Here is a 25,930-nt window from a genome sequence, read left to right as displayed (position 1 = left end):
AATGTTCTACAATGGAACATTATTCAGCCATAAAAAGGAATGAAGTATTTGATACATGCTACATCACGGAGGAACTTTGAAAATATCATGCAAAGTAAGAGAAACCATCGGTAAAAGGCCACAGATTGTATGATTCCATATATATGAAATGTTTTGAACAGATAAGGCACAGAGTCAGAAGGCAAGGGTTAAGGGTGGGAAGAAATGGAGAGGATACAGGAACTGGAGGGGGTGGAGTGAGGGTGGATAATGAAAATATTCTAAAATTAGATACTAAAAACCACTGACTTGTACACTTTAAAAGGGTAAATTGTATGGTATGTGAATTATATCACAACAAAGTGTTTTTAAAAGACTTTATAGGGTCTTTAACTGTAAATAAGAAAAAAGAATTTTTAAAACTATTCCAGGTCTAGAGTAATGATCAGTTTAATTGCTCTCTCATTAATTTATGTATTTAACCATTCATCTAGTTCATGAGATGATTCATGTACAGTGTCTAGCATAAAGGAAGCACTCATGTAAGTGTTAGTTATTGTTATTAGTCATTTAAAAAATGTAGTGCCAATGTACCACTGTTTAACAAAATGAAACATTGATTCTACCTTCTAAGAGCTCAATAATCTAAGGAATACGCAGACATGTAAACAAAAAAAAAAACTACAACAATGATGAAAGTGTTTAACAAATAAATATAAAAGACACTATAGAAATACAGATGGAGTGATACTTTGTTTAGTCCCAGGAGAACAAAGGAGGTCTTCTAAAGAGAACTGACCTAAATAGATGCTCTACCACCTAGTGACCTAAATGAGCTGAAGTAAGTTTTGTGGGTGGAAAATGGAGGAAGGAGTGTATTACAAACAAAAGAAACCTCATGTGCAAAGATAAAGAAGTGTGAGAACATATGCGTGGTATATATGAAGAAGTAGCAAAAGATGATACTAGAAAAGTAAGTATAGAGATTAGACTCTTTCCTATGGGTGAAGAGGATTCACAACTGGAATTTAAGCAGAGAGTGTCCTACCATTAGCAGAAGAAGAGAGATGCATTTAAGGGTGTGAGACTAGTGGCAAGGAGCCTGGTTTAGCAGGATAAAAATGAAGCCTGAACTAGGGAAGTAATGGAACAAGAAGTGTTGAGGAAGATAAGGAGGAAAGTAATTTGAAATGTACACAGGTAGTAAAACTGAGAAAATTAATCATCACCTGGATTTGGAGAGTTAAAGGAGATAGGCTAACCACCTCCATATTTGGTTTGGTTATGGGGTAAATTTCAGTGCCATTCATCTCAACGTGGAACAACAGAAAAGCAAATAAGATAATGTGTTCATTTAAGGGGGTCATGATGATTTTTCAATACGTGGGGAACATCAAGGTAGAAATGTACAGTACTTAACTGAAAGTTTAAGAAAAAGCTATGGGCTACAGATACATTTGTGAGTTGTCAGCATAAAGTTAGTAGAAGCCATTGACCAAAAAAATTCTATATAAAGTATACAATGACCAAGTTAATTAAAACATCCATCACTTCACAGTTACCTTTTGTGTGTGTGTTGTGGTGAGTCCACATAGGATCTATTCTCAGACAAATAAAATATGATCTCACTTATATGTGGAATCTAAAAAAATAAAAATTGAACTCATAGATAACAGGAAATAGATTGGTGGTTGCCGGAAGTGGGAGGGAGGGTGAGCAAAATAGGTGAAGGTGGTCAAAAGGTACAAACTTCCAGTTGTAAAATAAGTAAGGGGATGTAATGTATAGCATAGTGGCTATAGCAAATAATACTGTATTGTATATTTGAAAGTTGCTAAAAGAATAAATCTTCAAAGTTTTCATCACAAAAAAAAAAATTGTAACTATGTGGTGATGAATGTTAACTAGATTTATAGTGGTGATCATTTCACAATATATACAAATATCGAATCATTATGTTGTACACCTAAAATTAATGTGATGGCAATTTTACCTCAATGTTTTTAATTATTAAAAAGATTTTTCTTAGTAAATTTATCTTACGAAGTTACATTTTTAGTAATATATTTATTTAGTAATATATCACAGAGTTAGTCATTTTCATTGTTGGGACTTTGGTTTAAAATTTTGTGGTCTGAGTATTACTGCATTTTTCTCTTCTCTGCATTGGTAACCTTATTCATACACGGACCAAGCTTGTTTGGATAGCTGCCTAACAGCCACCTGAGGGCATCTTGTCTGTGGATGCAGTTAAAGGACATGATAACAAATGGGATTCCATCAGACCAAAATCTCAGTTCAGTTCTGATAAGCCATGAAAGATTAACTTAGCATAAGTTATTTAGGGAGAAAAGTGGGAAAAGATAAACGCCGTTTGAATAGGCCAACATCAAAAATCATCTAACATGGGAGCTAATATTTCTGAATATGTACACTCCCTTTCCTCTAAGCAAGTCGACTTCCTTTTCAGGTGAATATAATCAATGCGCTGTTTTTGCTGTTTTTTTAATGAGTGTTTCCACATCAGGAGCCCATATGCATACTGTACCCTTTATATTGATAGCTGTGGGCTCTGCTCTCTAAGTGGACAAGATAAAAGAGTTCATTTCTTTATATTTAGCATATTAGTAAAGTATGTGTTGTTTTATCAGGAATGACTCACCAAAATAAAACTATCTGATGCTTTCCAAATGACTTTTCACTTTGAAATTTTGGAATGATGCTTTATTTCATACGATATTCTGCCTTATTTCACAAGTGCCCGGGGTGAATATTTGTTGCAATGATGCTTCATTTCCCCATCTCAGCCAACAGACACTCATTTTTCAAAGCATTGGACTTTCATTTCCTCTTTTGAATATACACCATTTATTAAATAGCCACCCCCATTGCTGCCCTGATACCCATTTGGAACAGCTCATCATTTATGATGGCAATATCACTGCTCGGGGTCAGGTTGCAAAATAGCCCAAGAAACACATTTGTCATCTACCTCTCAAGTTCTAAAGGGAAGTGAACTTTAGGTAATAATGCTTCTAGCTGGGGCTCTCTTTTCCTAAAGGAGACCATAAAGGGAAAATAAATTCCTCAGTTTATTTGGTTTTTTGATTGGGATTTTGGCATGGACATTTACAATGACCCATTGTGAATCACCATAATAGCACATAACACATGGAAAATATTTGCTTGACCTGGCAGAGTTATTTTCATGTTTAGCAGCTATTTGAAGGTACCATAGGAAACATTTCTAGAACAACTAGTTTCTCTTTTGTAATAGTAAAATACATAACAAGTTTATTTTTTATGTTAAATTCTAGATCTGTTTTGATTTGGTCCCTCCTCCAGGATAATTGCAGAAGGCGGCTGCTAATCCAAATGTCAGGGTTTAGTTTTACTGAGTCTTTTTTGGCTTTTTAAGTAATTCTTTACAAGCCTCAAGAGTGGGTACAATCTATGGAAGGAGAACTGACTCTGGGTGGTGAACACACAATGGGATTTATAGACGATGTAATACAGAATTGTACACCTGAAATCTATGTAAATTTACTAACAATTGTCACCCCAATAAAATTAATTAAAAAAAAAAAAAAAAAGAGTGGGTACAATCTTACACATTGATAAGAGGACGTTTGGAACGTGGAGAGTATCTTTACCATCTGAGGGCATGGACATGGACGTGCATGAATCTTAAGTGCAAATAGTATCTTATTTTTTTAATCAACATTTCTCTAATTACTAGTGAGACTGAACATCTTTTCATATGTATGGTGGCATATAAATTTATGTTGCTGTGAATTTATGTGTCTATCTTCCTTGGCCCATTTTTATTGCCTTGGTTGCATTTTCTTCTACTCATTTTTAAGCCCATTTTGAATAGTATGGATGTGAACCCTGTTTGTTATGTTGTACAGTGTTGCAAATATGTTGCCTAGTTCATGACTACTTTTCTTAACTTTGTTTACAGTGTCTTTTGTTGAATAACATTTTTTAATTTTTATGCAACTCTACTTGTCAAAATTTTTTTCAAATGGCTTTTAGGTTCATTTCTTTCTCCCTTATTTTCCTTTGCATTTTTTAGTCCCTTTTTATTGCCTTTTAGTCCCTTTTTATTGCCTTCAATAAGGTTTAAGAGTTGTTTTTTGTTTTTTCATAAAATTCCAGTAAATTTCTGTTTTAAATTTTAGGTATAGCAATTAAGATTTAAAAATATATTCTTCTATATCATATTAGACATCTTTACATTTGTAAATTTTTTTTATTTTTAATCTACATGAAAAGTAGAAATCCATTTTTCCCCAAATTGATGAACTTCATCTAACACCATTATTAAATAATCACTTCTTTGCTTTTTTGAACTGCCATCTTTGCAATATATTAAATTCAAATACATACCCAGTTCTATTTCTGGAGACCTTATTTTATTTCACTGATTTGTTTATTCCCTCATTAACACTACACAGTTTTCATCATTATAGCCATAAAGCATATTTGAGACCTGACAGGGCATTTCTCTTTGTTTTTTTAATGTTTCGGCTGTTCTTAGAGCCCCTCCTCTTACTCATCTTCTATATTTAATTTTCATGCGGAATCTCAAATCTCTCTCTCCAAGTTCCCCTGATACTTAACTCAGTCCTATCACTTGTTGTTGAAATTATTGCAATATTGCGACTACCGTGGCTGGTTTTCCTTCTCTAGTTTTGCACACTATAATCTGCTCTTTAAACTTCCTTCATAAAGAAATCTGATTATTTTGAGGCCTCATATAATTTTACAGCAGTATTATTGAGATGTAATGAACATACCATACAATTTACTCATTTAAAATATTCATTCAATTGTTTTTAGTATATTTACAGAGTTGTGCAGTCATCACCACATGAATTTTACACATTTTTATTACCCCAAAGAGAAACTCCATACATTTTAGATATCACCACCCAATCCTGACATCCTCCTGCTGTTTTACTGCCCTGCCGCAGCTCTAGGCAACCACTAATCTACTTTCTCTGTTTATAGATTTGCATATTCTGGAATCCTATAACTTATGGTCTTTTGTGAATGCCTTCTTTCACTTAGTATGATGTGTTCAAAGGTCATCCACATTGTGGCATGAATCAATACTTCATTTTTTTATGACAAAATAATACATTTTACTTATCTATGTATCCATTGATATACATTTGGGTTGTTCCCACCTATTGGCTTTTATGAATAATGGTGCTACAAACATCATATAAACTTTTTGAGTTTGTTACATTCCAATAAAAAATTCTGTGGGAATTTTTATTACAATTGCAGTAAATGTATAGATTAATGTAGGGGAAATTTAAGTTTTATTTCAATATTGAGTATTTCCATCCAGGAAAATTGTTTTCCTCTATAATTATTTAGGCCTTGTTTATTGCCTGCCATAAAGTTTTAGTTTTCTTCATAAAATTCTGGTGCATTCTTTTTTGTGATTTCTACTTATTTTATAATGTTTTACCATTTTTTGAATGAGATTTTTAAATTAAAATTTATATTTGATGATGGCACAGAAAAAAAAATGGGCACAAAGGAAAAACTTACAAATTATACAGGACAGAATTCTAGGGCAGGACAGCCACAGTTATTATCTTCCTTCCCAAGATGCCTAGGAAAATGTGAATGGGGAAATTATTTCATGGTCTAAGAGAATTTTAATTGCTCTCTAATCTCAGCTGGACTCGATGATTTCCTGTCAAAAGTTTTCTTCTGAGACACCATGGGGGAGTTTAGCAATCATAGGAAGTTATTTATTTATATTATTTGCCACAGAATTTAGGGTGCCACATCAATAATAGTGCTGCCACATCTGATTTCTACCTACATTTTAGAATGTGACTAAATGCACCTCTTCCTTTGTTCTCTTCCAGGATTTCCAATGAACACTCTCCCAAACTCCAGATCCGGAGTCATAGTTACCTGAGGGCCGTAAGTGAGGTCTCCATCAACAGAAGCCTGGACAGCCTTGACCCTGCAGGCCTGCTCACGTCACCAAAGTTCCGCTCCAGGAATGAGAGCTACATGAGAGCCATGAGCACCATCAGCCAGGTGAGCACTGTGTCTGCAAGTTATGAATTGCACGAGGGGTAGTAGACACTGACAGGGCATGAAGTGAAAAGGCCATCACACCCAGTAGACCACTGCTGAATCAGGTAGGAAGTCCAGTCTAAATGCTACATGTGTTCAGCCCCAGCAAGCATCTGTTATCAACCATCTACCAGTAGGGGAGGGGTCTGAAGATGAGTAAAGCACCTCAGGGGAGTCCTTGGAAATTCATTAGCAACCAATCAGCACCAGCAAATTTGTCAATAAGAAGTTAATGGATGAGGCTTTAGTTGTAAAAATGCTTGAAGGATAGAAGGGCAGGGTAGACGTCACTGGCAAAATCGAAGTAGTGTCTAATGATAAAAGAATAAGTATTTAGCAGGTCATCAAGTCAGGGACCCAGGCATAGGAAACGAGATATGATCTACTTACCTCAACTGGTTCCTAGGTGAATATTGGTTCTTTGTTATGAGACAGAAGCCCTCTTCTAAGAACTGGTACACAGGACTGGGGATTAAGACTCAATAAAGGTGACTTATTCAGCTAAAGTTTTCCCAGTCTCTCCCATCAAAGTCTCAGAGAGTGTGGGAGAGGGGTGTGCTGCCTAAACTCAGAGTCAGAGAGAACCTGGGACTCTTGGAGGACCTGATCCTACAGCTTTCAGAGGCCAGCAGAGAAGCAGAAGGTGTCTCAGAGGCTTCCTCTGGGGGAACAAAAAGAAGGTAATTTTTAATGATGTTTAGGAACTCTATACAACAATTTTAAAAATAAGTACTATACTATTAATTCAGCTAATATTTATTGAGCAAGACACTGGGCCAGATTATGCAAGTTATTCAGTGATGAATAATACAGAACCCCTGCTTCCCCGCCCAAAAGTTTACAGTCTAATGGAGAACATACAAAAAACCACAAAAGTGCTATCACAAACATTATTTACTTGAACACCACAAAAACATCCGAGGTACATGGGGCAAGAATTAACCATAAAATCCACCTTGACTGGGTCAGATACTGTGCCAACTGCTTTATATTTTTAAAATATTAGTCCTTATAAATACTCTGTAAGATATATAAGTAACCAGATATTAAATGAGAAATTGTGGTCATGAGATTGTCAATAAGATCCTGAAGTGAAGAAGAAAAAGATATTAAGAACCCAGATTCTAAAGAGAGGGCTTCTAGACATGGGGTCTAGGGATATGCATTTTAACAAATATTCCAAGTGATTCTAATAAAGTAGTATTTGAGTTTAACTTTGGAAAATGCTAGTCTAAAACGTATACAAGGACTAGTGGATGCTATAGTTGGGTTGGCACTTAGAATGCTTATAGCGGCAGCAATGGTAAATCATTTTGAATTTTGTTCTAGGGACATTTTTATACAAATGGTCTTACATACCACGCCCAGTGGACTGGACTTTATTCATTAGGAATGGGATTGATTAAAGATTAATTAAAACTTCAGCTCTTAAGCAGGCAAGAGATATGATCAGAACTTTGATATAAACAAATTTGGCAGAAAAATGAGGAAAGATTGGAGATGATGAGAGGCTAGAGGCACAGAAGCTAGTTTCGAAGACACTGTGATCATCAAAGTGAGTTAATGCTCCTGGTGGTGCTGTAGCTGGTGATAGTATAACGTGGTGGTATTATAGATGAAACAAAAAATGCATTTGAGGAAAAAATGATGAAATTGTAGACTAAGCACTGGAACATCTCTGATTTGTGAGAGTGAAACCCTAAAACAGGACCGTTGCTCTCATTTTTTCCCTAACATCAAAATAGAGCACCCTGCTCTACATGGATTCTTGAAGAGCAAAATCAGGAACCACAGTGAGGTTCCAGGAACAGGGCAGGGTGGAAGTCAGGGAGAGCTGGCAAATAGAATTTCAACAATTTTGCTCACTGTACACTTCCTTACTTTAAAGATATTTTCAAAAGCATGCATACCTCTTTGTGCTAGCTAATGGTGTCCAGTGATACTCCCAAACCAACTCTTAGGGATATAGTTGGTGCCTCATTTGGTGAAATTTGGACTTGTTTTATCCCCACTTTTTTCACAATAAACAACATAATATTTAAAACTTTTTTTTAACCTTACCTTTATTTTTGACAACCTCATGGTCACATATCGTCTGGAATTGTAAAATCGTCTCTAAGTCCCACTGTCATACAAGCAGAATACATCAGGGGGGTTAAAAATTTTGTTGGAAAAATGTTTACACGCATTCACTGCTTTTATAACTTTACATGTTTAAAACAAGAGAACATGTCACTTCCCCCACCAACACATGCAGCTGCCTGCTTTTAGTCCTTGTGTCACAGATATGACCTTTGTTGAAACAAGATATATCACTTCCTAATAATATCACTTCCTAGTGACAGCTTACTAACATATCAACAAATCATTGAAGAAGCACATGCGGGCCTTGATACTATGGTGGGTGAAGCTCTGCAATTCAATGCCGTAATTATTTTGCCTTAAGTAAAATATAGGAAGAATAACCATCCTAAATAGATTCCTGATAATACAGCATTTTTCTTCTTCCATATTCAGTTTTCAGGTAACTCAGTATCTTTAAGGATAATTTCAAATTTTCAGTAGCAGACCCAACATTGTCATTATTGAAGGAGAATAGTTTCTTCTTCAAAGCAATACTACTATATACTCAAGACTTTTCAAAAACTGGTTGGTCTTTATGATGTTGGTAATATTATCTTATAGATATTAGTAGCAGCTTTAATAGTAGAGAATTTAAGTGCATTATATCCTACTCCCTTTTAAAACCTGACACGTATATTATTTATCAAAGTCTCGTAGAAAGATCAAAGTAAAATATTGTAAGCTAAGAAATTGGTCTGGAATAACTAAATTCTTTGTTTGTTTCTGCCATTCATACTTCACAGAAATAAAATATCCCTAAAAACAGATTGTGCTTTGATGATAAAGAAAAATTGAAACATCTTTCTTTATGGCGATTCCTTTTCTATATTTTTACTACATATATATCTAATAAAAATGGGGGCTATTTAAACTAAAGCTTGAGAAGAAGAAAAATTTAGAAAGTCACATATTTTTCAAAATATTTGGTGAAATAACTATCATTTCCAAATTATCTTATTTATGTCTTAATTTATTTTAAGTTCAAATCTTAAATATCTTCATCTGGAATGATAAACTAGAAGCCCACAGACATAGTTTGTCTGATAACATGTTGAATGTTGACGTTATTTAAAAATTAAATGCATTTAGACAGTTATTGTGCTTAGTAGTAATACCTCAGTTTAGCTGTGCCTTTTGACCTAGACCATTCCTTCATTTTATGATTCAAACTTACAAAAGAGTTGCATGTAAAATACAAAGAACTCCTGTACATCTTTGACCCAGACTCATATTCATTGATTATTAAGACTTTGGTTCATTTGCTCCCTCCCACCCCAACAATTAGTTGCAAATATAGTGTCCCTTTACCTCTAAAAACATCTCCAAGTAATGTCTAAAAAACAAGTATATAGATAATATATGTAATTTTTGATATGGATATATGTAATTATTAGCCTTGAAAATATGCAGGGATTATATCAGAGTAGATTAAAGTATGTGAAAATTCTATTTTAAACTACAAAGAATGACTATTGAGAAATCCATGTCTCTTTTCCATTTGATATGCCTTAAGGAAATTAGTCACTTTTATCTGAAGTTTAAAGAGCTGAGCCATTATCAGAGTGCATCTTCAGATAACACAAAATGAGGAGACAGTCAAAAATTGTAACAGTTTTCAGTATGTGTTCTGAGCTTAATTGTAGTTTGATCTGTTAAATCCTCAGTTTTTTTTAGAACAGTTTCTTTACTTTTCTTTTTTTTCCCCCACGCCTCTCCCCCCGCCCCTACTCCAGTTCAAGCCGTTGTTTTTCAGTCTAGTTAGATAGGACACAGCTCCCTGGCCCATGCTTGTATTAGTAGGTCGCCAGTCGCTGTTGGCCGCTCACAGCAGCTCTTGCAGGCTGCTGGCTGCTCATGCTGGCCACCAGCCGCTCCTGGCAGCACACGGTAGCCCACAGCAGCCCACAGTAGCTCACACCAAGCTCCGTCTGCTCAGGGCAGCCGAGCTCCAGGGAGAGCCCTTGTTCACAATCTTAGCTGTAGAGGGCGCAGCTCACTGGCCTATGTGGGAATCGAACCTGAGACCTTGGCGTTAGGAGCATGGCGTTCCAACCACCTGAGCCACCGGGCTGGCCCCTTTTAAATTCTCAATTACTTATGAATTTAATATTAGGGAAATTAGATATATGACGTTCTGAAAGGTAACAAAAATTAAAGAATGTTCCCACATCTCTACAAAGTGAGAAATTGGAACAGCTGGTCTAGCTTGCTTATCTATCGATCGATCGATTTATTTATTTATTTATTTATTTATTTATTTATTTATTTATTTATTTATTCATGTGGTGCTCAAACCCAATGTAAGTTATATAGAGAGAGATATAAATAAATAATAACTGGTTCCTCAAAAAAGAGAAGTCCTCATTTGGAAGATTTTTAAAAATGCAGTTATTAACAATTTGTGGGCCATGCCAGCTTTTTTAAAAGAAGAGTGAAACCTTTAGGTAGTATGTAGATAGTTTGAATATCTTGATAGGGCTTTTCAGGGTTTTGAGATATCCAGGTTTGGTCTACTTTTGTGTAAAAAATGAGTATCTTTCCAGAAAATATAGGGCCTGCTTTTATACTCTGCACTAAATTAAACTTCAGTCGACACTAAAATTATTTGACAAACTAGTCCTTTCCAAAGGCACAATAAGAATACTAGCTTCTAAAATGTTTGTGCTAAAAACAGTTCCATTGAAATACACGAACTCTGACCATGGTCCTATAAAACTGTTCCCTAAGTTTGTGTTTATAAATAAGGGGAATTAGCACCTGGGCATGCCCTGAAGTAAGACTTCCCAGCCCCACACTTCTTGCGTACTAAAAACAAAGCTCTTTTTCTTTAGAATTCAATCGACTGTTTGGGAAGTATAAACGAGATGTCATTCAATTACAGTGTGTAATGTAGAGGAAAGAAAATGCATTGGAGTGTACTGTCATCTAATGCTGCTTCCTTCTGGGGGATTGAGGTTTGGAGATGCTGGAAAGGAGAGGTCGCTTCTCCACCAGGCTCAGGAGCGCGCGGTGTGACGGCGTCCTGCCTCTGTCCGCAGGTGAGCGAGATGGAAGTGAACGGGCAATTCGAGTCTGTGTGCGAATCGGTGTTCAGCGAGCTGGAGTCGCAGGCAGTGGAAGCCCTGGACTTGCCCATGCCCGGCTGCTTCCGCATGCGGAGCCACAGCTACGTGCGGGCCATAGAGAAGGGCTGCTCCCAGGACGACGAGTGCGTGTCCCTGAGGTCCTCCTCCCCGCCGCGCACCACCACCACCGTGAGGACCATTCAGAGCAGCACAGGTGAGTAGAGCGGCTGTCCCCCGGGTCCCGGGGGATGCCGCACCACCAGAAGCCTGGCCTCTTCGCGTGGGCTGCAGCACGACCGTCCTGTAAGACTGCACATTGTGCCTTTGCTATAATCACACATAGGCACCAATCACAAAATAGCACCGTCGCCCTACAAAGCAATGGCTTTGCTTCCCTGCCTGCCTCTTTCCCCAGCCTCTGGCCACATTGATGCGCTCCCTTTTCTCTCCATCACCATCTCTGGTTTCAACAGAGGAAATTACAACTACAGGACCAAGGGGGACAGCACAGGAGACAGGTCTTACCAAGATCCCCACGCAGCATCCTAGGAGCCAGCAAAGCCATGCCAACCAACTCTAACTCTCCATAATCAGGCTCTGACCTTTAGGGATGTGAACCCCTAAATGAATCCACATTGATTGCTGGGCATCTCACAGGTGGAATGCTTTTGCAATTCCAACATACCCACAAAATGACTATCCCAAAAGACCTGAAATATCACTGTGAGAAAATAAGAAGGAAGAAATGGATGATCCAGTAAATTGAACATTTTATGAGTTTTCTTTCACTATAACAGAAAGCGTATTTACTTATTTTATAAGCCTTCTGTCATATGTATGGAGCACCTCCTTTTCCCTCTAAACTGAATTTAGGTTTATGGCATTAAACTGTATTTTCATCAGTAGATTTTAAACAGAAAAGCATAGAAGAGCTTAACTAGTCTCCATGGCACTGGAACCGGCATATAGGAATGTAACCATGAATTATGTACAACAGTGTGTATGTGTGTGTGTGTGTGTGTGTGTGTATAAAACATTCGTGTGTGTATATATATATAAATATATATATATATATATACACACACACAACATATATATATAAAACATTTGGTCCAAGAAGAAAATCCCCTCCATCTTAACAAGGCTTAATTTTATGAATGAAATTCACACAGCTCCAATACAGAGGAGTTCTACAGGATCATCAAACCTGGAGTCAAGATAAATAATGATGAATAAATTAGAAGGAACATCCTGTGCCAGAATATTGTTTTATTCGATTTTTGTTCTAGGTGCATCAAATGTCAGTAATTATTTAGCCTAGAACTTTTGCAGACATGAAAATTAATAGGTCTTCAAACCTGAGTTAAAATCCCACTAACTAGAGATACGGGGTTGAAGTAGTAACTTGTGAAAAAACATTAGAAATTAAACATCAGGAGTTCATTCTTGACCAATGCAAATGGAGATGTCAGGATTAGGGAAAGAGATGCTTCTTCTAGATATTGCACTATCTCTGCAGGGAGCTCAGCAACTCTGCCCTGGCTGGCTATCTCAAAGCACAGATAGTGGATGTGCATTCTTGCTCACTAGGAAATTCTATAAGAGCCACAAATGAGATTAATAAATTAAATAAGTCTGATATAGGAAATGAAAAAAATATTTTTTAAAAACATCATTCATAGACATATTTATGTGTGTGTTTACATTCGTGCAGTAAGTGTGGTTTGAAGGTCTGCCCTGTGCCTGTAGCATACCACTGTGTCTTTAGGTCTTTTCCCATTTTCATCACCCCCACCCCACACACAACCCTTTCCCAGTGTCCTTCCTCACTATAACAACCTCATCGCCTGTCAGCTGCAATTCTGTACTGAAACCACACCTTAAATACACAAAATGCAGATCCTTGCCCAGAAGTACCAAGAGAAAGAAAAAGCACTGACTTACTCCTTCTGTGTCAGGGAACAGTGTTATGGATAAAGTGGCAAGAGACTCCAGAATGGCTTTTTGTTTTCCTCATCTCTCAGAGGATTTTGTGCTTTTGTTATTTGAGAGACAATTTACTTCTGCTTCCTATAACAATTCTTGTCCTCTGGTCTTCACCCCAAACATCTGCATGTCTGACCTACCTAAGACCCTTCCAGATACTCTGGAGGTTCCCGAGTTCAAGTAACACTGTTGCAAGATAAAATCCAGGTTGCCATTTAAACTTGAATTTCTAATCAGTAGTTAATAATATTGTAGTGTAAATATATTCCAAATATTGCATGGGACATACTTATACTACAAAATGATATGTAGTGTTTGTAGTATTTGCTAAACCTGACAAGCGTGTCCGAGGAGATGACGGGCCTGGGAGGGTGAACTGTGTTCTTCCATTTAGAATCTAAATTAAATCAAAGCGCCTTTAGCCCGAGGCCCTCTGTAGGCGAATACTCAAAAACAGGGACAAGTAAATGAAAACACCATGAAAGTGATTGTATCTGCTCTTCTTAGGCTCTGTATGTCTCATCCTAAGTACTGGTCTACATACACCTGCTTCTTTCTGAGGGGGAAGGTGGAGGCTTGGCTGCAGCTGCAGGGGCGTGAGGGGCAGGAAGATGTGACTTGCTCTGGGAGTGGTGAAGCCAAAAACATCAGATTTATGCAGAGTGCTTATCTTTATATCAAACTAAACATTAAGATATGTCATCTTTACATTCATGGAAAAATAAACAATGTAAGGAGCTATAAACCATTATAATAGATTCTAAATAAGCCCATCAGATAGATATTTAGAAGTACAACCTTAAGAATTCTAACATCACTTTTCACAGAGTTTCTATGCCATAGATTTGTTCTTTTGAAAAAAAAGCCATTATTTTATGATATGTAAGGACTGTGTTCTTCATTCTACCCTCCCATTACTCCTGCCCTTCTCTCTCTCTCTCTCTCTCTCTCTCTCTCTCTCTCTCTCTCTCTCACACACACACACACACACACACACACACACACACACACATACACACACACAGACACTCACATTTTCATTTTCTTTCTCACATGATCTCGGTACTATTATATTAATTTTCTTCTACTACTCGTTTCCTTCTTACATTGAATCAAATACAAGTTCCTGTAGAAAACACAGAAAATCTACTTCCTTACAGGACCTACTAATTTTTGAAAAAATACACTCATCTGTGGAAATCAGAAAATTATTTTATTGTAATTTTAACCATTTCCCCCATGAACACAGGTCAAATTCACATCTGCCTTTGTACGACATGACATAGATTTTTCCATTTGCTTCTCTTCCTTTACTCATTATTCTTGGATACTCACAGCACAATCCATTTTCCTAAACTTCCCTTTGCCTGAAAAAAACTTCTTCATTTTTTCCAATGCAATTATTAGCTCTTCCCCACCCCCAAACAATCCACATTCTGAATCTTTGCTTTTTGTGTCAGCTTATTTTATTTGTTCAAATTTTCCACAGAATATATACTATTAAGCTTTTCTCTTCCAGCCTTGTCCATTCTTCATATTAGCAAAGTGAAACCACAGACAAAAGTCCTCAAAAAGTGTCTGATGCCATGAGGAGAGTCACGAAGTTCTAAATGGCCCTAAGGATTCCCTAGCAGAGAGACATGAATGAGGATTAACAGAAGCTTGTCCCAACAAATCAGGGCAAATTGGAAACTGAGTTAGAGAGTGACTTATAGTTATGCTTCCTTTGATTTATTAACTTTTGGTTTATGTAACTGTGATAGAAGCTGATATTCTCTCAGCCTATAATCTGCTTCAAGCACCCAGATACCTCTCCATCTAATAGACTGAACAATGTTTATACAAACCACTGCACTTGCAACTACTAGGTTAGGATTAGAGCTACTGTAGGAAAGTAAAATGCAAAAGTGGGAAATTATCTTCACGACTGTGGGACAGCAGGCATCTTTACTCAGTTGTCTGAATATTTTAGGTAAAAGTAGATCTTGGTGCCAGAAATATACACAAACCTTCACTTCAGAGTATTAGATTAAACCTGCCTCATATGGGATATACAAATGCATGTGTGATTAAGGATGAGTTTTCCTTTTACTTCCCATTTTGAGTATTTTCTAGGATCTATCAAAAGCATTACCACATTGTAGCTGGACAGACTTGTATCTGCTCATGAGAGTAGCCTGAATAAGTAAAAACATTGTATAATAATCATCCATGGATACACTCATACAGATACCCAGGTGGTGAGAAAGAACACAAACAAAACTTTTACAGTAGCTACCCAGGAAGTAATAGGTGGGAGGGTCAGGTGGTATGGAGAGAGGGAGATTTTTCAAATAAGCGTTTACCAGGTTTTGTGACTTTAAAAGTCAATATATTAATAATATTTAAATAAAAATTATACTCTGATAGAAATAGACAAAGTATCATGATATATGATTCTCTGGTTTTTTTTTTAAAGTTTTCACTTTGAAATTACATGCTTTTCCAAGAAACTTTGTGTAGCAATATCATTTTTATAAAAACTCAGTAGGTTTACTCACCACACTATTGCTCTTGAAGTTTGTGCTATGTTGTTTTCTTTCTAGGGGAAGTTCTGAAATGTTGACCAGGTTGAACTGGTCTCTTGTACTTTACAGAGCCCCCAGCAAGAGCAGTGAGGGCCCAAGATAGGTGTCCCTCTAGGCAAGCAGCCAGTGTCCTCCAGCCAAGGAGCCAACATAGTTTGCCCTCTTGGGCTTGACTTGGGGCCAATGTGACAGCAGTATTTACAGTTTGTTTTTTCTAAGAGGAGAGATCATATATTTCCCTACATTAAGTCATATTTCTTCCATGATTCTACTTCACACACCCTCCCATTGCTGTCAGCTCTGTCACATTCACTGAAGTCTTGCTCAATAGAGCAAAAGCGGTTACCCTGTGGATCATCTGAGGCCAGGGCTAACATTCCAGTTCTCCCACATGTTTGGGTCTTCGACCCCAGTCAGCCATCCCACCCAGGAGATCACATCAAACCCACCTTCTTGTACCCTACACTCCAATGCCATATACCTGGCTCCCTATCCCACCACCAAAAAACGAACAAAAGGGCCGGCCCGGTGGCTCAGGCGGTTAGAGCTCCATGCTCCTAACTCCAAAGGCTGCCAGTTCGATTCCCACATGGGCCAGTGGGCTCTCAACCACCACGCTGCCAGTTCGATTCCTCGAGTCCTGCAAGGGATGGTAGGCTGCGCCCCCTGCAACTAGCAACAGCAACTGGACCTGGAGCTGAGCTGCGCCCTCCACAACTAAGATTGAAGGGACAGTAACTTGACCTGGAAAAAAAGTCCTGGAAGTACACAGTGTTCCCCAATAAAGTCCTGTTCCCCTTCCCCAATAAAAAAAATGAAAAAAAAATCCTAAAAATGTAAGATCTTGAGTAAAATAAACATTAAGGTAATAATTTATATTTGCAATACACCGAGTAGGAATTCAATGATGGAGGAAGAAAAGAGAGAGTAAAAGCAGAAAAACACTTTTTTCATTGTGATATAATTGACATATAACCTAGTGTAAGTTTAAGGTATACACTGTGTTTATTTGATATATTTATATACTGTAATATAACTACCACCATAATGTTAGCTAACACATCCGTCACGTCACGTAATTATCACTTCTCTTTTGTGGTAACAACATTTAAGATCCAGTCTTTTAGCAACTTTGAAGTATATGATACAGTATTATTGACTATAATCACTATGCTGTACATTAGAACTCCAGAGTTTACGTGTCTTCTAACTGCAGGTTTGTACCCTTTGACCAGCACCTTCCCAGTACCCACATGCCTCAGCCCTCAGTAAGCACCATTCTATTCTCTGTTTCTACGAGTTTAGCTTTTTTAGATTCCACATATAAGTATTTCTCTTTCTTTGTCTGACTTATCTCACGTAGCACAATGCCCTCAATATCCATCCTTGTTGTGGAATCTAGCAGGATTTCCTTCTTTGTCTGGCTAAATAGTATTTTATTGTGTATGGGTATATACCACCTCTTCTTTATTCATTCATCCACTGATGGACACTTGTTTCCACATCTTGGCTTATGAATAATGCTGCAATAAACAATAGAAAAATACTTAAGTACTTCACAAACTGCATAAGTGACAGATGATTGAAAAATCAAGTGACTTTTCCAGGGAAATGGCATTGCTATTAAAACAAGTTGAATTGTAAAATATTACCAGTAGAAGAAACTTCTATATCACCTACTATAGGGGTTTGCAAACTACTGCCTCTGGGCCAAATCCAACCTGATGCTTATTTTTGTAAACAAAGTTTCATTAGTACAAAGTCACACCCATTTGTTTACATATGGTCTATGGCTGCTTTCACTCTTTAACAGCAAACTTGAGTAGTTGCTGCAGAGACTATGTGGCCTGGAAAGCCAAAAATGTTTACTCTCTGGCCCTTTACTGAAAAAGATTGCCACCTGTGATCTAAGCCACTAAAATCATTTTAGGGTAAGCAAACTAAAGCCAAAGTGGTGGGCCTCTAGCTGGAGACAAAGTCAGAATGAAATTTCAGGCCTCCCAGTCACAGCCCTTTGCTTGTCTGAGCCCCAGCTCCACAAATGATGTACTACGTGATGATTAAGTTAATCTGAACTTCATTTTCTTCATGTGTCAAATTAAATCATAATGCTGGTTCTCTTATCATTATTAATGACCATTTTTGGAGAATCCTTATAGTTCAGAGAAAGCTCACTTTTTTCTGTCATGCACTAAGTTAATTAATAAGTCGTTTTTATAAAGCAATGAGGGAAAGGTTCAGAAGTCCAAGGGACAGACATCTGTCAGAAGTTTTTGAACAAAGAGACTTTCTTTTCTATTCAAGATAAGATCAAGTAGTAAGTAGATGAACATTTCGTTCTCAAAACATCATTCTGGAATCAGAGGGAGCAAGAAAAAAGAGGAAAAGGATTCTGTAACATTCCTAGCCAGGCGTCTGATCGACTGGTGGGAAAGACACATAAAAGTGTCCTTGCACAGCCTGAGGGCATTCATTTAAGGATCCTCAGTACCGTAATACAAGTGCCAGTCACATAGCAGTTGCTCAATAAATTTTTTTCTAATAAAAATAAATTTTAAAAGATAAGATCCATTACTAAATATTCAGATATTGCCTGGACTGGTTCCTTGTCCCTCTGCTAATGAGGTTCCCTTCCCTGAATTTCTCCAAACATCAAAAAGAACTGGAGGCACCCACTCACTTCCATCTAAGGAGGCTTTCAGTCAAAAAATAAATAAATAAAGATTTGTGGCACAGCTTATGCCTCTTGTGAAGTAATTTGGTTTTTATATCTAAGAAAACTGATAGTGATAACTTGTGGAAGAATTTTGATTATAACTTTACTTTTTTTATTTGGGGCCCTTGAAGTGACATTCCTCTATACTCTAATAGAAATATTATAAAGTCATGAAATGCAAAAGACCTAGCACACATAGAAGAAAATATAAAGGCTGAAGGACAGCTTAGGCTTTTACTTCCTCCAGTTGTTTTGCTGTATATAAATCTCTCTTGGGAATGGAGCCAAGCCTCAACATGTTGTGCTCTGTAGAGAGCCTACAAGTCCACCTTTGTCCATCTCAGGGGTTACCACATGGCCAAAGTGAAGAGTCCCAAGACTCTTTTAGCCTGTAGGGTTGTCGTCACACTCAAATGGGATCATTAATAAAGAAGTACTATGTAAATTACAAATTAGAATGCCTCTACCCTGGCTTTGATTTTAAATCTCTCAGTCTAGCTTAGTTTATTAATAATGATAATGGCTAACTCTTGGGCATTTACTATTTGATAAACATTTTGAACCAGCTACATAGATTATCTCATGTAACCCTAATACTCTATAATGTGGCCTATGTAGTTCCTGACTAGGAATGATGTACAGCGGGAGGAAATTAAGGCTTAAAGAGTTGATATAGGGGTGGCCAGGTGGCTCAGTTGGTTAGAGCGCGAGCTCTCAACAACAACATTGCCGGTTCAATTCCCGCATGGGATGGTGGGCTGTACCCCCTGCAACTAAAGACTGAAAACAGTAACTGGACTTAGAGCTGAGCTGTGCCCTCCACAACTAGACTGAAGGACAATGACTTGGAGTTGATAGGCCCTGGAGAAACACACTGTTCCCCAATGTTCCTCAATAAAAATTTGTAAAAGAAAAAGAGTTGATACATCTTGACCAAGGTATTATAGATAGTAAGTGACAGAGCAGGCTCTTAAATTCTCTTTACCCATCAATAAATACTTAGTGAAGTATGATATACCCTGAAATAATTTAATTTGAATCTGCCTTCTGAATGAGAAGCCTAGAAGCTTTTTCATTCTTTCTTCCCACAAACGTTCATTTAGCTCCTTCCATATTTGAAACCTGTGTTTTCCATAAAAATTTCTGAAAATCCCTTTTTTTAAAAGAAACTGTTTTGTTCACATATTATTGACATGGCTTTTCATGTTGGTTTGTCTAACTGTGGAATATCTGTTTAAAGTGAAATTAAAGAGGTGAAAAAATAGAGAAAAAACTTATAGAATGAAAATACTCTTTGGGTTTAAAGTTTCATATTATACTTTGTCATTCTGACATCATAACAGATTTAAAAGATCAAACGTCTAATCCCTTGATCTAATTATAATGTTATTAGACGGCACTGAATGGAAAAATGAATGTTTGCCAACTCGTATACAAACTAAGCAGGTGGTAAATTCTGTTTTGTGGCTGATAAAATGATCAGAGGTCTCTGCCTTGGATTAAGTAAGAAAATGCTATAATAATTTAATCCTGATCCGACTGGTCTCTTGATTAAGTTGTAAAGCAAAGATGTGAGGATTCATAGCCCAGTTACAAAGTCAATCAGAAAACACAAATTAAGAAATCTGACTCCTTTAATGTGAATATTTATTATATGGAAATTTTCTCAAAAAATTAGTGACATGGCAACATAGAACTTAAAAATTCACTTTTTTATCTTTATGATACCTCCAATGAGCACTATTTTATCTTAAAGTAACTGCCACTTTTAGAAACTTTCATAGTCCAGATATGTTGGATCCAATTCATGTTGAACTTTAATAAATATAGCAAAGTAATAGTAATTGAAAATCATGCATGGAATTAATGCTGGCAGTTGGACAACCCTACACAAACACTTGCAAGCAACGCTATGTAGATCCAGGTGATCAACCCAAGACCCAAGTCTTTGTATTTCTCCCTATACTTTTGCCATTGACTTTCTGTCAAGCGTTCAGAACAACCCTTTACTGCTGCCAAGTGTCCTCATTTAAAAACGGAGAAGACCAAAATGAATAGTACCATGATTTTACTATACTGGCAAATAAGAAACAGTCTTCTATGTAAGTGATGAATCAATGATCATATAACTATTAACACTCTGAAAGTTTTCTTTGCCATCTCCTGGTGTCCTATGAAAAGCATATTCCAACATACAAGATAATTAGTAAGAAAGGGTAAGAAAGAGAAAGAAAAATTATCAGTCTAAATTATGTCTAAAAATATGACAAACTGTCAAAATATAATTAGTTTTTAATCCCTAAAATATTTTATGGTTTTGTGGTTCCAAAGGGATACGTATTATTAACTCTGCTTAGCCAATTTCATACTTTAAAGGTATCCCTGATGAAGGATCTGATCAAGACAGAACTCGTCCTGAATTTCTGAGTAGGATTGCCATCCTATCTCTTTTTAAGCCCAACCTTGAATTTCTTTTCCATCTGATAGTCTTATTCCATCACATATTTTCCCCCACAATTAACTTTTTAAACTTAAGAAAATCATTGAGCCCATATCATCCACTGCTTTTCTTCTGAAAAACTTTTCTGTCTTCCAAAATGTTGCTTATGACCAAAGAATCATAATGAGACGTTGTTTGCTATTATCATTTTCAAGGAACTTCTCTTCATCATCTTTTATTTTAACTTTTCCTTTAGAAATAATTGTGGATTTACTGGCAGTTATGAAAATAGTACAAAGAAGTCTCTTGCACTTTCTCACCCAGTTTCCCTCAATGTTTACATCTTGGATAACCTTAATACAATATCAAAACCGGGACACTGACCTTGGTATAATGTGTATGAATAGTTCACATTGTATCACATGTGTAAATTCCTGCAACCCCCACTACAATCAAGATGCAGAACTATTCCATCACCACAAAGATCTACTGTTGTACACAGTTTACCAGTTTGAATGAAGTATGGAAACCTCACTTCCCTTCAATTCCATTTGCCCTCTCCTATTTATAATATAATTATCTTAAATATTTTCTCCACATTCATTGAGGAGGATAACATACATGTTATACTTTTTGCTTCAAATGTCAAACTTAATTTGGAAACTTTCAGAGGAGAAAGTATTTACCCATGTTGTATTTACCCATGTTTTTCCCCAAATTTGGGTCATTTTCACACATTATCTCTATGACTGCATTTTTATCCCACTCTTTTTCTCCTGTCCTCTGGGACTCCAGTGACACAACAGCCACAACTCCTTCAATGGAGGGTTTGAGCAGAGTGGTTTCCTTAGAAGAGGACATGGGTGGGCAGGCACGGTTTCGTCTCTATCATATGACATCTTCTGCCTGTTAAACACAAAAATATTTCTTGCCACACTTAGAGATTCCCCACCTAACACTATCCAACTTTCACAAATGGGAAACCACCAAAGTTACATTTAGCGACTGTGTCCTATATGCAATACCTTTCATCACTATCAGAGTCCATTATCTTCCTTCCCAATCCTGTCCAAGTATTATTTCTCACCATTCTGCAGTCTATGGGATAAATTATATACTCTTTAAAAATATCCAACTGCTCAAAATAAAAACTCAACAATCTTGACTTAGAAAAAGGTGAAGATGAAGAATTATCAAGGACAGCAGTATCCATTGTCCTTCAAATAATCTAGGATGAATTTAGTGACATACTTGTATCAAGTCACAGTTGAACTGTAATAGAACACAACTTGTCTTTAAAACACAATACTAAGACCAGACATTCTCTGTTTCTATAGCTTATGGAATTGCCTTGTGTTTGTTAAATTCAGATGGCAGCTACATCAATATCTTGTCTAGTTTATTGACAGCACATTTACCACATCTCATTAAATAAAAAGATTGATGTACATCCAGATGAAACTGACACAAATTACAGTAACTTTCTTTTCATTTAAAAATTAACATGAATTAACCTGAAACATGAATTGCTGTCTATCAGAAAAAGAGAGAAAAAGAAACCAAGACTCCGAAGTCCTTAATACTTTCTAAATTGCTTAAATCAAGAGAACTTGGTCTATAGTAGTCTTGAAGTCTCTACCACTCTTACATAAGGTCTCTGTTAGTACCTTGAGGTCCAAACAATTTGGAGTTTAAATACCACTCAACTTACAGCTTTATGGTGATTCAGCAATTACCTTTGAAATACAAACCTACAGTTCTCCAGCGTAAGATTTGCCCCATGAATATTTGTTGATAGTTGATTGGTAGGTGAAATGTAGGATTTCCTCAGGAAATTTTCTGCTTCAGTGAATACTGAAAGTTTCTAGAATGACTCCAATATCTACACAGAAGCTGAAAGTACTTTACTTTTTTCTCATGCACTTGAAAATAAACCACTTTATTTTAGAGAGAGTGGGATGGTTGCATGTCTCCCCCACACCATCTTGAAGACCAAAGTTTCAATAATTTATTTGGGGAAAGTACTTCTAGAAATAGTGATAATAAGAATCAAGGAGACTGGCAAATGTTAACTTCTGCAAATAAATGCTTCCATTTTATTCTCAGGCTATTAATTCCACTTTATGTTCTTTCTGCTCACTTCTCCTAGCCAAAGCCCCATGGAGGTTACATCCCTACCCTTTCTTCCTCTTATCTGTAAACTCAGAAGTTGTGCTAATAGTACCCTCCGTCCTGACTTAGTCTCAGATCTGTTTAACCTGTGAATCTCTGAATAAGAAGACTTTATGGCTGATCACATCTCTGGAATAAATATTAAAATATGAGAAAAACCTATAAAGAATTCGTATCGACATATATCCTTTCTGTTTTATTCTAGCTTTCTCTTGAAATGCATCATATTCTTCATCCCTAGAAGTATTAGAGTGCTGTAAAAGGCCAGAAAAATCGCTGATAAACTCTAAAGCTGCTGGGAACACAGAGGCTCTTTGCTATTTTATATCTTCATTAAAAACAAATCAAAACAAAAAACAGCAAAACTCCCACTCCTTGCACTCATCCAAGCCATAAAATACAAACCAAGCCATGTGTTAAAATCTCTAATAATTTTTTTTAAGATTTTATTGGGGAAAGAGAACAGGACTTTATTGGGGAACACTGTGTACTTCCAGGATTCTTTTCCAAGTCAAGTTGTTGTCTTTTCAGTCTTAGTTGTGGAGGGCGCAGCTCAGCTCCAGGTCCCGTTTCTAGTTGCAAGGAGCACAGCCCACCATCCCTTGTGGGACTCGAGGAATTGAACTGGCAACCTTGTGGTTGAGAGCCCACTGGCCCATGTGGGAATCGAACCGGCAGCCTTCGGAGTAGGAGCATGGAGCTCCAACCACCTGAGCCACCAAGCCGGCCCGCTCTAATAACTTTTAAATGTTCATTATTTTTACCTTTATGTCCCTTCTGTAAATCTGTTCTCCAGAAATAATCTGGAGTAAAGAAAAATGTATAGACAAAGTTATTCACCACAGCATTATTTACCATGGCGAAAGATTTGAAAAATCTTTGTTGGTGATGAATATTTGTAAAGGGAAGTTTAGGTAAATTATGGGACACCCACTTCAATGGGCTATTAAACCAACTCTTTGTTTAGAAAGAGTTTATAATAGTATAGAGGGAAAAGAGCTTCTGGTATTATATCAAACTAGAAATCTACACTACATTGAAGCACTATCCAAAATTGTGTGTTTCTGTATGAGTGTGTATGTACACATACTCATACACACCTAGTTCAGAATTGTGTGAAGAAATTATGCTCAGAAAAATAAAATTGGGAAGAAATGCACTAGAGCATATTAAAGAATGGTATTTTTGGTACTGGAACCAAAGACAGTTGTGGTTTTTTTTTATACTGATTTTTCCAATTTTCTGTAGTAGGTATCTTTGACTTTCATAATAAAAAAAAACACCTAGTTTTCAAAAAGAAATAGCAAGCATTTCGTGGCTAGGGTCCTATTTGGAAGCAATATTATATCTCATATCAGCATATCCTTCAAGTTTCACCTTTTTTTCTTTTAGGGTTTTTTAAATTTTATTTATTTATTTATTTATTTATTTATTAAATGAAATCTCCTGGGCTCAATGGTTAGCCTGGATAATGGAAGATGGTTTCTAGAAAGATGCTGCTTTGTGATTGTTATTTATCTAAGTATATATCTCCTCCTAGGAAGGAATTCTTAAAAACTAAAATAAAAAGGGTTTAAAGGATTTTTTTCCTTTGTGTTCCCTGACTCTCATGGTGGTAGCAGGTGAGGTTTCTGTAGATTTTGTTGTGGTTTTTTTTCCCTTCAGATATCAGAGGCAGTTAATTTGCAAACGACGGTTGCAGGTGGTTTTCAAGGAGAAAGGAGTTCAGGACAAAGGAATAAAGCTACGTAAAACCAGCTTACAGTATCTTTAAAAACATAAATCCATGCCTTTGTAGTTCTTACTCCAACAAAGCTCAACTCTCAGAGGCACGCTTTCAGCTTTTACCAGCCAGAAAAGCTCCACAAGCAATTACGGTAAGAGAAAAGGTCTCTGCCACAGCCACAAGCTAGTATAATAGTGTAAGCCACTTGTGTTTTTAGAAAGGCAAGAGCTCTTTAGAAAGTAGAAAAAGTGAAATGCCGAATGGAATTGTGGAGAGTTATGGAAAATATTCATCATCGTTATTCATTAAGAAATAAAGTGATGCTGACAAATTTACACTAAAAAAAATGTTGCGAACTCTTGCTTCATGAGAAATATCAAAGCAAAAAAACAGAGTGGTTTTTCAGATACCTGTGAACCTTGGCGCAGCACTCAGCCAGCCCTGGTAGAAATGGATGTTGCTGGGTTAATTGGGGACATTCTTCGCAGCATCTGTCTTTTCCTTTCTCAAACCTCTTCTCTGGTTTTCTCTTTCAAACCTTGCTTCTGCTTTTGCTTATTCTTTTCCAGAGAGAACTCAGAGGTCCTTGGTGTTTCTCACCAATTACAACAGCTCTAGAGGAAACTTGAGGAAAGGTGAAAATGGCCATGCTAACCCATGATCTTTTATCACCTGTGTTCCTCTGAATCTCTCCGTTTGAGGGATCATGTCATAAATGAGACCCTAGAAACAAACGATTGCGTTCCCATCACTCACACGGTCCCACTGAACTTGAGAAAACTACCATAGGCTGGTGTACCCCAACCAATATCCTTTAGGACGCATTACTTCGGAAGCATTGTGAAACCTTCATCTAAGGACTGTAAGGAAAAGTACGCCTGCTGTGTTGTCTGCTGAATTTTAAAAGCCACATACATCAGTTCATACTTTTAAACCTGTTAGTAGATCTATGGCATTCAAGCTGAATGTGGGTAACAGGAGGAACCAGAAGATGATTAGCAAACCAAAGCTTATTTCCTGCCTTGTGCTCTAGGGGTTTGCCAT

The 25,930-nt window shown here is 36.9% G+C and overlaps 1 protein-coding gene across 16 annotated transcripts in view; it reads left to right on the top strand.

Moving 5' to 3' along the window:
• DLGAP1 (DLG associated protein 1) overlaps window positions 1-25,930 on the top strand; it is a gene marked incomplete at its 5' end in the record, with an annotated part of 855,165 nt that overhangs the window by 698,101 nt on the left and 131,134 nt on the right. For all 16 annotated transcript variants that reach the window (XM_081077977.1, XM_081077978.1, XM_081077976.1 and 13 more), the window contains 2 exons: window positions 5,874-6,051; window positions 11,253-11,493. In XM_081077977.1, the coding sequence (XP_080934103.1) occupies window positions 5,874-6,051; window positions 11,253-11,493 (419 nt within the window). The remainder of the gene's footprint in view (window positions 1-5,873; window positions 6,052-11,252; window positions 11,494-25,930) is intronic.

The sequence above is a fragment of the Rhinolophus hipposideros genome, assembly GCF_964194185.1.
Source record: "Rhinolophus hipposideros genome assembly, chromosome: 17".
NCBI lineage: Eukaryota > Metazoa > Chordata > Mammalia > Chiroptera > Rhinolophidae > Rhinolophus > Rhinolophus hipposideros.
The sequence above is the reverse complement of the archived record's forward strand: the minus strand, read 5'-3'. Positions and strand labels throughout refer to the sequence as shown.